Raw genomic sequence first — 12,947 nt, 5'->3', positions numbered from 1 at the left:
TCCTCTAGGCAGGGCAGCAGGTCAGTACTTAGAAGACCTAAGGAACTGACCTTTCAAGGTGTGTGCCTCAGTGCCCCTGGTAGGATACTATTTTAGACCATGACAGTGGTCAGCAACACCTTCAGGTCAGAAAAGTGCTGAGGCAACAGAGAAAATCAATAGTATTTATATATATGTATGCATACAAAAATGTAAATGGACTTAAAAGATCAAAGAGTTTGGCTGTATGGGTGCATTACATAGAACAACTGTAACGTCTTACACACAGCCAGCATTTTTTGCCTTAAGAATAATTAGGAAAGATCCGAGATGCCTAATTTCACTTCCAAGTTGTATCAGGCACTAGCTAAACTGTACTGCAAGCACCAACAAACTCGCATTTCCTGTTCTTAAATGTTTTGAGGCTCTTCAAGTTTTAACTGCTGAACTTTGAGATAGAGATCACAGTAGCAGCAGCAGAAGAGAACAAAGGAAAGGGAAGTGCAACTGAAGCAGAAGCTTAAACCAAAGCAGTAAAGTGAAGAGGCTATGAAAAGGACATTCAAAGACTTTGAGGGTGGGGAGGGAACAGGAGACAACACTTAAAATAAATGTGCCATGGAGAGAAAATCTCTAATAATTTATTGACCTTCAGTTTCACATTGTGAAAAAACACGCATTTTACAAAACCTTAAGATGTAGTAGTAAACAAAAAGACACAACATAGACAGTTTTACTTCTTCACTTACAGTTTTCTTTTAGCAGATGAACCATATCTTCAACAGCCAGGAAAGGGAACATTATTCTGCTCTAATCACTCTTATTCAGACAGGTGTCAGACCTAGAGAAAAGGGGCTGCACAATTATACCAGAAGAGGAAGGCTGTCTTTTGTTATATGTTTCTACAGCAACCAGCCTGCAAAATAAAAGGAACCTTCCTGTCTTATGCCAGGGTTTTTGTGTGCACTCCACTGTGAACTGCATTTGTTTCAAAATGTGGGGTGTTTTGCAGGATTGGAATGGTCAAGTAACTAGCCATGATTCCCACATCAATTCACAGATCAAGAGCCTAGCATATTCCCTGTAGAGCCAGAGGCCCACCCTGACTTCAGCTTCCTTCAGCCTACACATAAGAATTAATAGAGGACTTGAAAGCAGACCACAACTTTGGAAACAGCTGCAGAGACTTCATCCCACTTTGGGGAGGTGCACGCTGCTAGAAAACAGATTTCAGAAGCTAAGTAGTTGGATGCAGTGCAGCTTCACATTTGGACTTCAAGCAGCCTGATGGAGAATAAGATCTCAAACATATATGCCCTTATTTAAACAAGGGGGCTCCTCTTCCTTGTACCTCCTGTGGTCACTAACACCTGGGGAGAGGAAATAACAAAACAGTCTGATTTTATGGTTCCCTTCAAACTCCCAGGAGTGATCCACAAGATGAGAGGCAACAGTAATTCAAGGCTGTTTAAATCAACAGGGCAACCTGTGCAAGTACTAAATAACCACGGCAGGGTGAGGATGTGGAGAGGCTGTGAGTTTAAATGCTTTTAAAATCTATAATTTCAACAAATCAGTTTAACCAGAGGAACTTTAACTGTTCACATCTAGCTGGGCCTCACCTTCTAAAAAACTGCTAATGCCGCTGCTAATTAATGAATGTTCTCAGAACTCCAAATACTCTATTTCTGAAATGTAAGGGTCTACTCCAAACAGCAAGTCAAATATAAGGCAGCACAAAGAAACTTCCAGTGACCAGTGTAAACACTTTCAGTTGACAAAACTTTCACAGATACAGCTACATCACTGTCACACAGAGAAAGGCAAGCATCACCAATGTGACTATTTTTGCTTTGCATGCATGCATGCAGCTGTTTACTTTTACCGCAGCACACACCAATCATGTTACTGAATGTGTCAGTTGAGTTGGGCTCCAGAAACATTTAAGAAAAAAACCCACAATACAATACATGCTTCATGACAGGGTCTGCAAAGAAAGCATCTGTGAAACATAAGCTTCTGAAATGCAGAAGAAAGAGTATCTTCATCACTGTCTCAAGACCAGACCAATAAGAAAAACTTATTTCAAAATCAAAGTTTGGTTTCTTGGGATTGTATCGGATGCTTCTGAGCAACCAAGTGGTTAACGACACACCCAGCTAAGGAAAGTAAAAGGCAGCAGAGTTTGAAGGCGATTTTTAAGATGAAGAGGTTTGAAATTCATTTTATATCCCCATAAGAATTTGGCTAGATTGCTTGAGTCTTTGACACCTGGACAGTCATGATCTGAAATCCAGATGCGTGAGGCAATCCAGTCAGTGCAAAATTGGTGCTCTTCTTTTTTCTTTTGTTAAGACTTCATCAGTGACCTGTCTTGAGGTTTTTGTTTTTATTCTTGAATCACCATACTCCACTCACTCAGGTCAGTGTGGCTGTAATGTAAGTATCCCTCCTCCAACACAATAAATAAATAAATAACTTTGGGCAATGACTTCATCTGGGCTTGGTATCCAGAAGCTCTTCCACAGTATTTGTGTTGCAACCAGGAAGCTGCACAAAGAGAGAGCTGCAACAGATTTCAGCTATTTCCAGATTAGAAATTGAAAGGCATGACCAGCACATGAAATGTAGCAAGGACACCATCTACAAGACACACCACATGCAACCTGGGGAGCTGGTGGCCTGAGAAAGTGACCTCCATGGCTTCTTCCTTTAGGATGTGTGTAATTTAAGATCCTGCCTTGTAATCCCCACATTTCCGACCAGGAAGCCACACCTCCCTCCCATCTCCAACTGTTACCGAGCAGTTCTCTTTCTTTGTGCAGCAGAGAAAGTCAGAGATCACAAAATGTGCAAAACGTACAACAATTCACACAAACCCTTGTGACATGAAGACAATTGCAGGCATTGTTTCAGCATGCAAGCACTGAACAATAAATAACTATTATCTATAACAAGTAACATAACAGGAACGGAACAGTTTGAATTACTTATAAATACAGGGATGAAAGGGAACAAGGAGCGTTTGGGGGATGTAAGTTTTGTTCCCCAAGGTTTCAGAAAAATTTCACCACCGGGCTGTTTGTTATCAAGGGGAGGGGTCACTTGCTGCACACAGGACAACGCAGCACAGGATCTGAGAGATGCTGTGGACACTGCCCACAGACAAGCAGGCTCCGGTTAGCAGAGGTCAGCAGCAACACTTGTATCTTCATTCAGAGCGGTGTTTCACCACTTCAGCTGGCCTGCTCCTCCTGCAGCTGGCGCTGGCACTTAAAAACCACCACAAAGAGAGGTGACAACCATTTCAAATTTCACATTTATAACAGCAGAGTCCATGGAAATCGAGTGTTGTGTGCTGCACAGCTCAGAGAACTTCCGTCTCTTTTTCTCCTTTAAAGGACTGATTAATGTTGGCATTAATCCACAATTACTAGCACAAGGACCAGATCATGGGTTCATCCATTAATATTTAAACCATGTGCTGAAGCACTTAAGACTTTTTTTGTCCTACCATTCCTTCATGTCCAGGTTAGATAATTTACAAGGTGCAGATTATTTTCTTCAAATGTAAGAGAGACCAAATGATTTTTCTTCATTAAAACTGTTTCTCCAGATCTGAGGTTCCAATTCTCTTATCCAAATGAGGGAGTACACTAAAAGCACAGGAAGAGGGGAGAAAAAAAAAAAAAAAAAGATAAAACATGTAAAGGGGTTTGCTCAGACAAGGTTTTTGTTAGATGTCAGAAAATTTAGAAGATAGGTTTAGGACACAATCCAGTTGATGGGCTTTCCTCACCCCACCACCACTTCAGTGTTCCTGTGCAATACCAACTACTGATAAATAAGCAAGCCAATAACATAATTATTCAGCTTTAAATTCAGTAATTTGAAACCTAAATCAAACTGGCCCAATACAGTTTAATATGATGGTCTCTGCATTCTGCATACTTCAACATTTCTATGTTCACTCACAATGCTAAAAGTTTGTGAATTTGTTTTAAGCAAACATAACCTTGTGCAACTTCTCTTCCACAAAAGCCCACGTAAACGCATGAACATGTAACAAAGATTTTTTTCTGTCCCTGGGCCAAGGGAAACCTGGTTGGAATTAAGCAGAAGAGAAGGTGAAAGTGCCTCACTCCAACTCCTCCATTCAACATGAAGAATTCTGAATTGAATTTATTCACAATATAGAAAGGGGCATATAATCCCCTTACTTAAAACATATCTGCTATTCATTAGAGCAGAAGTCTGCCTCATTTCTTTTCACACAGCAATGCACCATGCATCAGTAATTCTATCCTACAGTCTTTTATAAAAATTGATTATACAATGAAATATTCAGCCTTTATATGCTGAGATTATGCTATGCACTTTCAAAATGAAGCTATATTAAAATGCCAGTTTTCAAACCATCATCAGCTCATCACAATTTCTGAGAGCAATGCTAAAATTTTAGGAAGCAAATCCTACATCATTACAATGCAAAGGAGCTCCAGTGAACTCACAGTTCATTTGAACACAACACACCCCTCCCAAGCTGTGCAAACAAGAACAGGGAACACTCACAGGAAACATGGTAGCCTACGTAACAGCCCAGAGCATCGAACCTCTTTGCAACTATGGGCTTGAAACAGGCTATCTAAAAAAAAAAGTCGTTGCACTTAGTGTTGATTAGTGTTCCCTAGACATTCTTCAGGGTAGCATGTTGTTCTTCCCACTGAAACACATGCATCAACACTGAAGCCAAAACAATGTTTCATATCATAGGATAAACTTTTTTTAAAAAGTTATAAACAATTCCAAAACACAGGGCCAAAAAAAACAACCAACCAACCAACAAAACCCCAACTTACTCAACAGTCTCAAGTTTGAGGAACAGGACAAAGCAGACTGAAGTCTTCCTAAGAGCAGTCTGGGGCCACACAGCACCATGAAAATAGAGGGTAATCAGAAGTAATTTCCTTTTTGTCCCTCCCACCCACAGACAAAGCAGCAGGAGTCAGTACAAGAAAAACCGTACTTGCTGGATGAGCACACAGCATTGGAAAGTTTTAGTCTGCAGCTGTGTTCAGCCAGTTACTTTGTGTGCTACTTAAGCCAGTTATTTTAAGTGTTACTGAAACTAAAATAATGGATTTTAGCAAGATACTGCAAAGGAAAGCTTTTTGCACCGTTACATTCTCAAGACTCTTTTTCAAAGTAAAACACTCCCTCTCATGTACTGTAAACTTTAGAACAATTAAGTCAGTCTCAGAAGAGTAAGTCAATATTTTTCTTGGCACAGACTTGAGTCCGGGCATTCAATAATGCTGCTCTGATAACACTGAGAACTGCTGGAAGTCGGAAATAATAGAAATTAACTGAAGATGTCAAGATTTTGTTCCCAGCTAGGGTAGAAGGCACTGCACAGAGATCAGGGCTTCCATTCACTGGCTGTTAGGGGTGCAACTACTCCCAGCACCCAGGATCTGCTAAGTCTCAAGGATCTCCCCAGCAGTAAGCCTGGGAAAAAAAAAAAAGCAACGAGAAAAGAGAGCAGTGTCTTACAGACAAACAACCACCTGAGACAAGAGCAGCTGATGGCACAAGACTTAGATGTAAATACAGAGCTTGTTTAATTACTGCAACTGTATTTATTTGCCTTGTCGCTTAGACCCTTCCTTGCCTTCATGGTTACACTACACACTGTTCAAATCCAAAAAGAAATTGCCACTCACAGGGCTTAGATTATGCAGGATTAAGCATGCCAGTATATTTGGTTGGTTGGCTGGTGGTAACTGTGATTCTGCACTAAAGACTCAAGGGGGGAGTGAGGGAAATACAACACTAAGGGGAGTCTGCCAGATTTGTTGCAAAATACACAGCTTAATAGTTCTGGAAAATGTCAGTGACTTATTTCAAGTGATGTAACTCTAGAAGATAAAAATAAGGGAAAATTAGTAATAGTTGAAGTAACAGTTAGTAGTTATTATGAAAAAACACACCACAGATTTGAAAAACACTGGCAATATGTGTAGGTACCCAGATTTTTATAATGTTCTTTTCCATGAACATTTTCTCCCCTGCTCCTAAAAATCAGAAATCAACAACCAAACAAGCAAGGCCAAATTCAGACTTGCTTGTAATACAATGCTGAAGTTGTATCTGGTAAGCACTTGGCCCATTGTGTATAATTAAACTGTTTTGGAAGAGTGCCTGCTATAGACAGATCATTATTTCAGCCAGCAATATTGATTATGTCTTACTGACACTATATCTAGTCCAATGTATACGACCATAAGTATTTTGAAAAATCTGTATTTTAAAGTGTATCACTGGAGCAAATGCCACCTTAGTCCACGCAGGTGCGACCAGGCTGTCTAGACGAGATAGAAAGTTGGGCATGTCGTGCCTTTCCTAAGACAGGAAGTTCCCCTAAAGGCTGTCTGAATGGAGAAAGCATGCTCTCCGCCTGGAAATTCAAGTGAATTCACTATCAGGCTTCAGATTAGAATTCAGAGCATCTTTTTGAGCACTGTCACTGGATATATGGTGTGACCTAGCCTCTGTTGTCAGGAAAATGGCACCAAACTCTTGTTGAGTATGCATTTAGTATTTAAACACAGAGCAGGATTCAGTTTCCTGAAGATCACCTGCATTTCCCCACAAGTTGAAAAAGTTACTTTTGCTCAGTACTTCACACCTAAATCATGGAGAAAAAGGCCCCATAAAGCGAGCATCTGGCTTTGTCACAGATGCAGTGCCTGGCTTACAACAGTCTATGAATGCATGTGTCTCAGATGCTCCAGCTGTAAAACTGGATTGCATATACTCACCCTCCTCAGACTGCTGCTGAAAAAGCTTCATTATTATTACAGTGGAATTCAAATGTGCTGTTTCTTACCTGATAATTTGTACTTGCACCATACACACAATTATGAAGGGAGGTGCTTCCATGTGCTGACAAATGCTGTGGGAATTAACGAGTAGGGCACAGTTGTTATGCTGTTCCATACATCTAATGTGGGATCATAGCAGTCCAATGTTTTGCACCTCTGTATGCCGAAGTAGCCTCCAACCACATACAACTTGTTTCCAGATGCCACTGCATGGCAGCTCATTCGCTTAGCTGTCACATCTCCCACCTTAGTCCACTGGTATGTCTCACTGTTGAATTTATAAGCAGAGCATGCAGAGAATTCAGTATCTCCACCCATAATAAAAATCTGGTTGCCCAGAACAGCTGCAGCTGTGTAGCGCCAGGGCTGGGGGCAGGTGGCTGGTACTGTCCATCTGTTCTCACACTGATCATAGCACTGAACTTTGGGCAGCTTGTCATGGCTAACGCTGGTACCTCCAAAAGCAAACAGCTTAAGCTTTGCACTGACTACAGCTGCATTGCTTACGCCCTCTCTCAGTGGGGCAACCATGGTCCATTTGTTGGTCACAGGGTCATACTGTTCTACTTGCTTTAAGGATACTGAAGGAGAAGCTGGAAGGCAACCAGTTGCTGCGGTGTGTCCTCCTACTACATACAAACAGTGCTTAAGTTCAGCAGAGCCATGCCCAAACCTAGCTACCAGCATGGGAGCAGCCTTTGACCACTCCTCATGAAGAGTGTCATACACCCACACATCTTTGGAGACTCCATTTTCTGATCCTCTTCCCCCGGTGATATACACTTTGCAGCCTATGGCACAAGCACTGAACTCTTTCCGTGGACTTGGTATGTCAGCCTTTGGAATGATCTCCTTTGCCTTTTGGTCCACCAAGTACAGCTTGTCACACATAAAGGTTTGGCCACCCAAAAGGAAAAGTGAATGGCCAGTTTTTCGGGGTCTGGCACACAAACTAGTGACCACTCCATCATTCTGCAAGATCTTTAACTTGCATCTTATAGATTCTTCTACAATCTCTTTGCTTTTCCTTTGCTTGGTGATAAGTTCTTCCATGGCCACATTTTCCATGAGGTATATGGCTGGCAAGAGGGCCAGTCTCACTGTTTGCAATAGCTCAGGCAGATAACAGTGACGCTTACTCAGGTCATAGCTGACCCAGTTGATAGTTGATTCATATACCAGCCTTTCGTCTTCAGTTTCTAACTCTTCACTGGAAAGGAGCTGCACTACCATGTCTTTTGGCAGCTGGAGAAAGTCTTCACTCTTACTGATACTCTGGAAGTTGCTAAGGCACATCCTCCAGGAGAGCTCATAGAGCTTGGTGCACTGGTGAGCATCTGACAGCAGCAGCATGCCAAGACAGTTAGTGGGATGCAGGTTTTTCTCCAGAAATTCTGCACAAGCATCCCGAATGTCCTGAAACTCTAGCATGTCACCAGCCTCCAGCAGTGACTCTGCATTTTCCTCATTGATGATAACCCTGGAGGAATATGCGTAGTCCAGAAGAAGCTCCAAGACTTCTGGGTGAATTGAATTATGAAAGTTGACTTCACTGTCCTGGCTCTCCTTCAATCCTCCGCTGAACATTGCTTCAAAATAGCGGCTACAAGCAGCTAGGACAGCTCTGTGGCAGGGGAATGACCTGTTCCCAGCATGGAGAAGCACATCTGTAAAGAGACGCTGCTGACGCAGAAGGTTCAGATGAGTAAGGACACTATCAGCATAGGATGACTTGTGGAACAAGTATATGTTTATGGAGCCAGTACTGGCCCTAGATTTGCGATTCTCATGCATGCTGACTGACATTTTCTTTCACACCTATAAAAGAAAAAAAAAATTAGATTAATGAGACAGTTAAATTTGGTGTTGTTTTTACATATCAAAAAGTGCCTCTATTATTGACTACAAGATGGAGAAAAAAGTCTTAATTTATAGAAGAGTGAACAGAGAATTACATCCACATTTGGCATGTATTTATTTTTTTTTTTTCTAAGATGAGTTTCTTAAATGACATACTCTAAATTTGTTGCCCAAGAGCAGGTTTATCTTGAGAAACCTGATCTCCAACTTTCACAGCAATACAGTAAGTCGGAGGATAAAGAAAAGGAACCAGGACTGATTTTCTCACCCTTCCCCAACCTAGAGCAGCTGATTCATTACATACATACACATGCACACGCTTGAAACATTCTCCTGTACTGAATCATAGCAGGAAGAGCTACCAGACAGAATACCTAAGGAATGCCAGAAGCTGCACTGGGGAACAAAAACCTACTAATCTCATTAGGAAACTTTCCTTTGGTATAATTCTTCCATATGCAACAGCAGAGAATGAAAAATAGGAACTGTAAAATAAAAACCTAGCAGCAATCATAAACTTTTATTTGCAAAACCTTCAAAAAACTGTGGCACACGAATGCTACAGATTACATCTTGAAATCTGCCAGTGGCCTCCTGCTAAAGTGATACAGCATATGCACAGGCAGAGACAGCAGAAAAATGTGTTTTAACTATCAACTGAAGTCATTGGGACATCACCTCGGAAGGTAGCTCAAGAGCCAGGTACTTGCAGCACAAGCCATTGGTTCATTTTAGGGTTCAGAGGAGACATGAAATACAAGACATACACTCCCTATTCTACCTTCTTCCTAACAAACCTAACCTCCTAACTTGGAGGTTAATGTTACTGATATCTACTATGATATGCATGTCTATGTACGATTACAGGAACAAGTTTCCAGACTTACTTAACAGCCTAAGCCAAAACAGCCTGGAGTGTAGGAAAAGGGAGGAATACTGCCATCCATATAAAGCTAATGGCCAAGAAGCCACAGTGGAGGTTGCAGGAGATGAAGCAGAGAGAGCACAGTACAAGATGCAGCTGTTGATCACTACTGCTGTACCCTCATTCTCTCTCTCTCTCCAAACTGCAGAGGAAGCTCAGAGAAAGAAGAGAACCGAGCTTCCCTAATTAATATGATATTTGCATGTGCAGAGTCTCTTTTACTGCATCTTCAAATAAGAATCAGGGCAAAAGCCTGCCTAGAAAGCACCCAATGCTCAAGACAGAGCATGACCTGGGGCCACTTATGCAGATTTTAAATGTGGATATACTTCCCTCTCTCATGGACTAGAACATTTACATATTACTGAGCACGTTTAAGCAGCACAGAACTGTACAAATCTATTCCAACATCTCATGCTTAAATGACACAAGAGCTTTAAAGGCCCTGACCCTGCCCCCCCCCCAAAAAAAAAGACATTTAAAAATAAATACATAGGTTTTTTTTAGATTTGTACAACTTGAATCTTCAAAAAAAACTGAAACTGTATGATTAATTTAGGCAGCAGACTCAATTTCAGAAAGATTTGTGTATATGGAATGTCAAAAACCTGCAGATTAACTGCAGCATAGCAGGTACCATCATTCTCACTAGATGTGCTAGCATACAGAATAATTGATTTGTCACATCAAACAGCAAGTTTGTGATACACCTTTCCCTTCAGTCACAGAAAAAAAGCCCCTCAAACCAACATCAATTAAAGAACAAAGAGACATTTTACTGCTAAGGTAACATAGCCCATTTCCTTTAATCTGGAACTTGACCTGCTGATGGAATCAAAGTGGAACTGGAAAGAATAAGCAAAACAACTCAGTATATAGTGCTCAATTCAAAATCCTGCAAAACAGAGCAAAACCCTTCCCATCAGAACCACAGAGCATTGTATCTGTCTCACTCTACCATGCAGATATTTGGAACATTATTTTACCAGTGGTCCCCAGACCAGCATATTAAATGCAGTACGCACAAAACAACTTAAGGAGGTTGGTACATCTTCACAACACATACCCTTTCACAAAGAAAATTAAGTTACCTTTACTTCAATTGTATTGTCTAGCAAACACAGACCCACCTGGCATTCAAGGATCCTGAGCACTAATATTAAACTAAAATTACCAACTTAATCTATAGCCAAAAAGATTATACTGACCATATACAGGTTGAAAACTGCTGGAAATTAAGAATTACAGAAAGGGTCATGGCTTGAAATATTAGTACACAAACACTGAGGGGAAGGTGAACCCTCTACTGGCAAAGCACCCCTCACAAAATTTTAACTTTCCCAGGTACTTTACCATTTTAAATGCAATTATGATACAGTACAAAGCATTCACTAGATCTCTGCAAATTGGCTTTCCCCACACTGCAATGTTTCCTTGCCAGAGAGCAAGACAGGAGCTAAACAACCACTGATGAGAGACAATAGAGTCACTAGGATATGAAGATGCTCATTGTCTCCCTGCTCTCCATCCCAATTAAATGAATGTGTAGGCACCACAGTCGAGGCATGTCAGGATCTCTATGGAAACACCATTCCTCTCCTTTCCCCTCACGTATAGGGAGAATTCAGAGTACACCAAAAACTTACTTTTATCATGCACAGAGAGTTCAAAAACAGGGCAGGTAAAGTTTGTGTCAAAGGCTGTAAACACAGGCATCCAGATCTTTCAGTGGTCTCTGTGCTCCTGTGAATACCACTCACTCAGCATAATTCAGAATGAGCCCAAAACCACACCAAAATAGAGCCAGACATTAAAAACACACCCTGAAGTTATGCATGCATTGGAGGCTAGTGAGCTACAGAAGATATGCAGAGAGAAGGAACAGATCACTGCTTGTTACCCAAGCCCACCCACAGCAATGAACACCACAGTAAAAAAAAACAAACCTTAAGTCACTCTCAAACAGCTATTGAATAAGGCATCAGCATTTCATCCCACTAAAACAGAAGACTTGGTCTTTCAGTAAGCAATGCCATTTCTCATGAAGCACTTGCAATTTCACTTTTGATGGTCTTTAACTGTTCCAGTAACATTGCCTTTATCACTACACTGTCATCTACTGAGAATTCAAAGCATGTCAATTCTCATTTAAGATAAGATGACATATTTCCCCAAACAGAATGAAGATACATATCTATACATATCTTTTTTCTGCAGTGTGGTTGCCAGATGAATTCACACATGGACTAGTCAAACAAACACCCTTACAAGCAATTACCCTAATTTACTAACAGGCCGTGTTTCTGTAAATATGTGCTTTTGCAGTTTCTGACAATTAGCTCAGTCCGTAATCTTAAAAGAATATTCAAATGTATACATGACATCTCTGATTTCTCTGTTGGGTGATGGAAATTAAGCAAGCCTCAAATACTTCAACAGAGGTAATTTCATCTTGAATAATATGAGTCAATTCCCTTTAGGCATTTTTTTCCTTAGAAATAATAATATTTGTATGTAAAGGACAAGAAGTGGTCAGTAAATTGCAGATACAGATTTTATCTAGGGACAGGGGTGGAACCAAGACTTTGATTTATAATTACACTTCAACAGGCTACTTGTCACTGCAGCTCAGCAGTAAACACTACTTCAAGACTAAACAACAAACTCCATGCCCTACTCCTACAGCATGCAGGTCTCATCCTAAGTCCAATGAAAAAAATCAAGTATTTTCAAATTAGTGACACATCCCTGATGTAGGCTCATTTAGGTATGACTCTGTAATTACATGGTGGCGGTTGCGTTTTTGTTTAGAATCAGTGAAACAGCTGAAGGAGAGGAAATCTGCTAAACATCCCATCCATTTCTCCAACACCGCTTTCAGTTGCTGAATCTGCAGCGATCCTACCGGTGCTGCAGAGCCGAACGCTGAGCCTACCTAAAGTCCTCCAGCACAAACTCAGCGGCTTCCTAGGAACCTGCAGCGAAACGGAACGCAGAACACGCTTCTCCTGCTAGAAACGTAGGACTGCTCACCACATGCAGACAAAGAAACCCAACTCTAAACTCCTCCAGGTACCCTCCATCATAACGCCTCAACAACTCCGCCTCTGAAAACAAGCTTGCTCCTTTTCTTCCCAACCTGATAAAGAAACGGCACGTAAAGTTAAATGCGTCTGGTCTCCTTCCCCGACCAAGCACCACGTGCTGCAGCTCCCGTGGCAGCGCGGGGACAGCAGCGCCCGGCCGGCTCCGGGAGCGGGGACACTCCGGGAGCGGGGACACTCCGGGAGCGGCCCCTT

At 41.4% G+C, this 12,947-nt stretch overlaps 1 protein-coding gene across 1 annotated transcript; it reads right to left on the bottom strand.

The window, feature by feature from the left end:
• Nucleotides 1-3,340: 3,340 nt before the first annotated feature.
• ENC1 (ectodermal-neural cortex 1 (with BTB domain)) lies at nt 3,341-8,675 on the bottom strand. The gene is made up of 2 exons (XM_010006369.1): nt 6,869-8,675; nt 3,341-3,635 (listed from the first exon to the last, which is right to left on the bottom strand). The coding sequence occupies exon 1, from the start codon at nt 8,667-8,669 to the stop codon at nt 6,900-6,902; it is 1,770 nt and encodes a 589-aa protein (XP_010004671.1). The 5' UTR covers nt 8,670-8,675; the 3' UTR covers nt 3,341-3,635; nt 6,869-6,899.
• Nucleotides 8,676-12,947: the final 4,272 nt, after the last annotated feature.

Source organism: Chaetura pelagica, unplaced genomic scaffold (genome assembly GCF_000747805.2).
Source record: "Chaetura pelagica isolate M959 unplaced genomic scaffold, ChaPel_1.0 scaffold559, whole genome shotgun sequence".
Taxonomy (NCBI): domain Eukaryota; kingdom Metazoa; phylum Chordata; class Aves; order Apodiformes; family Apodidae; genus Chaetura; species Chaetura pelagica.
This window is presented reverse-complemented; position numbering and strand designations above follow the sequence as displayed.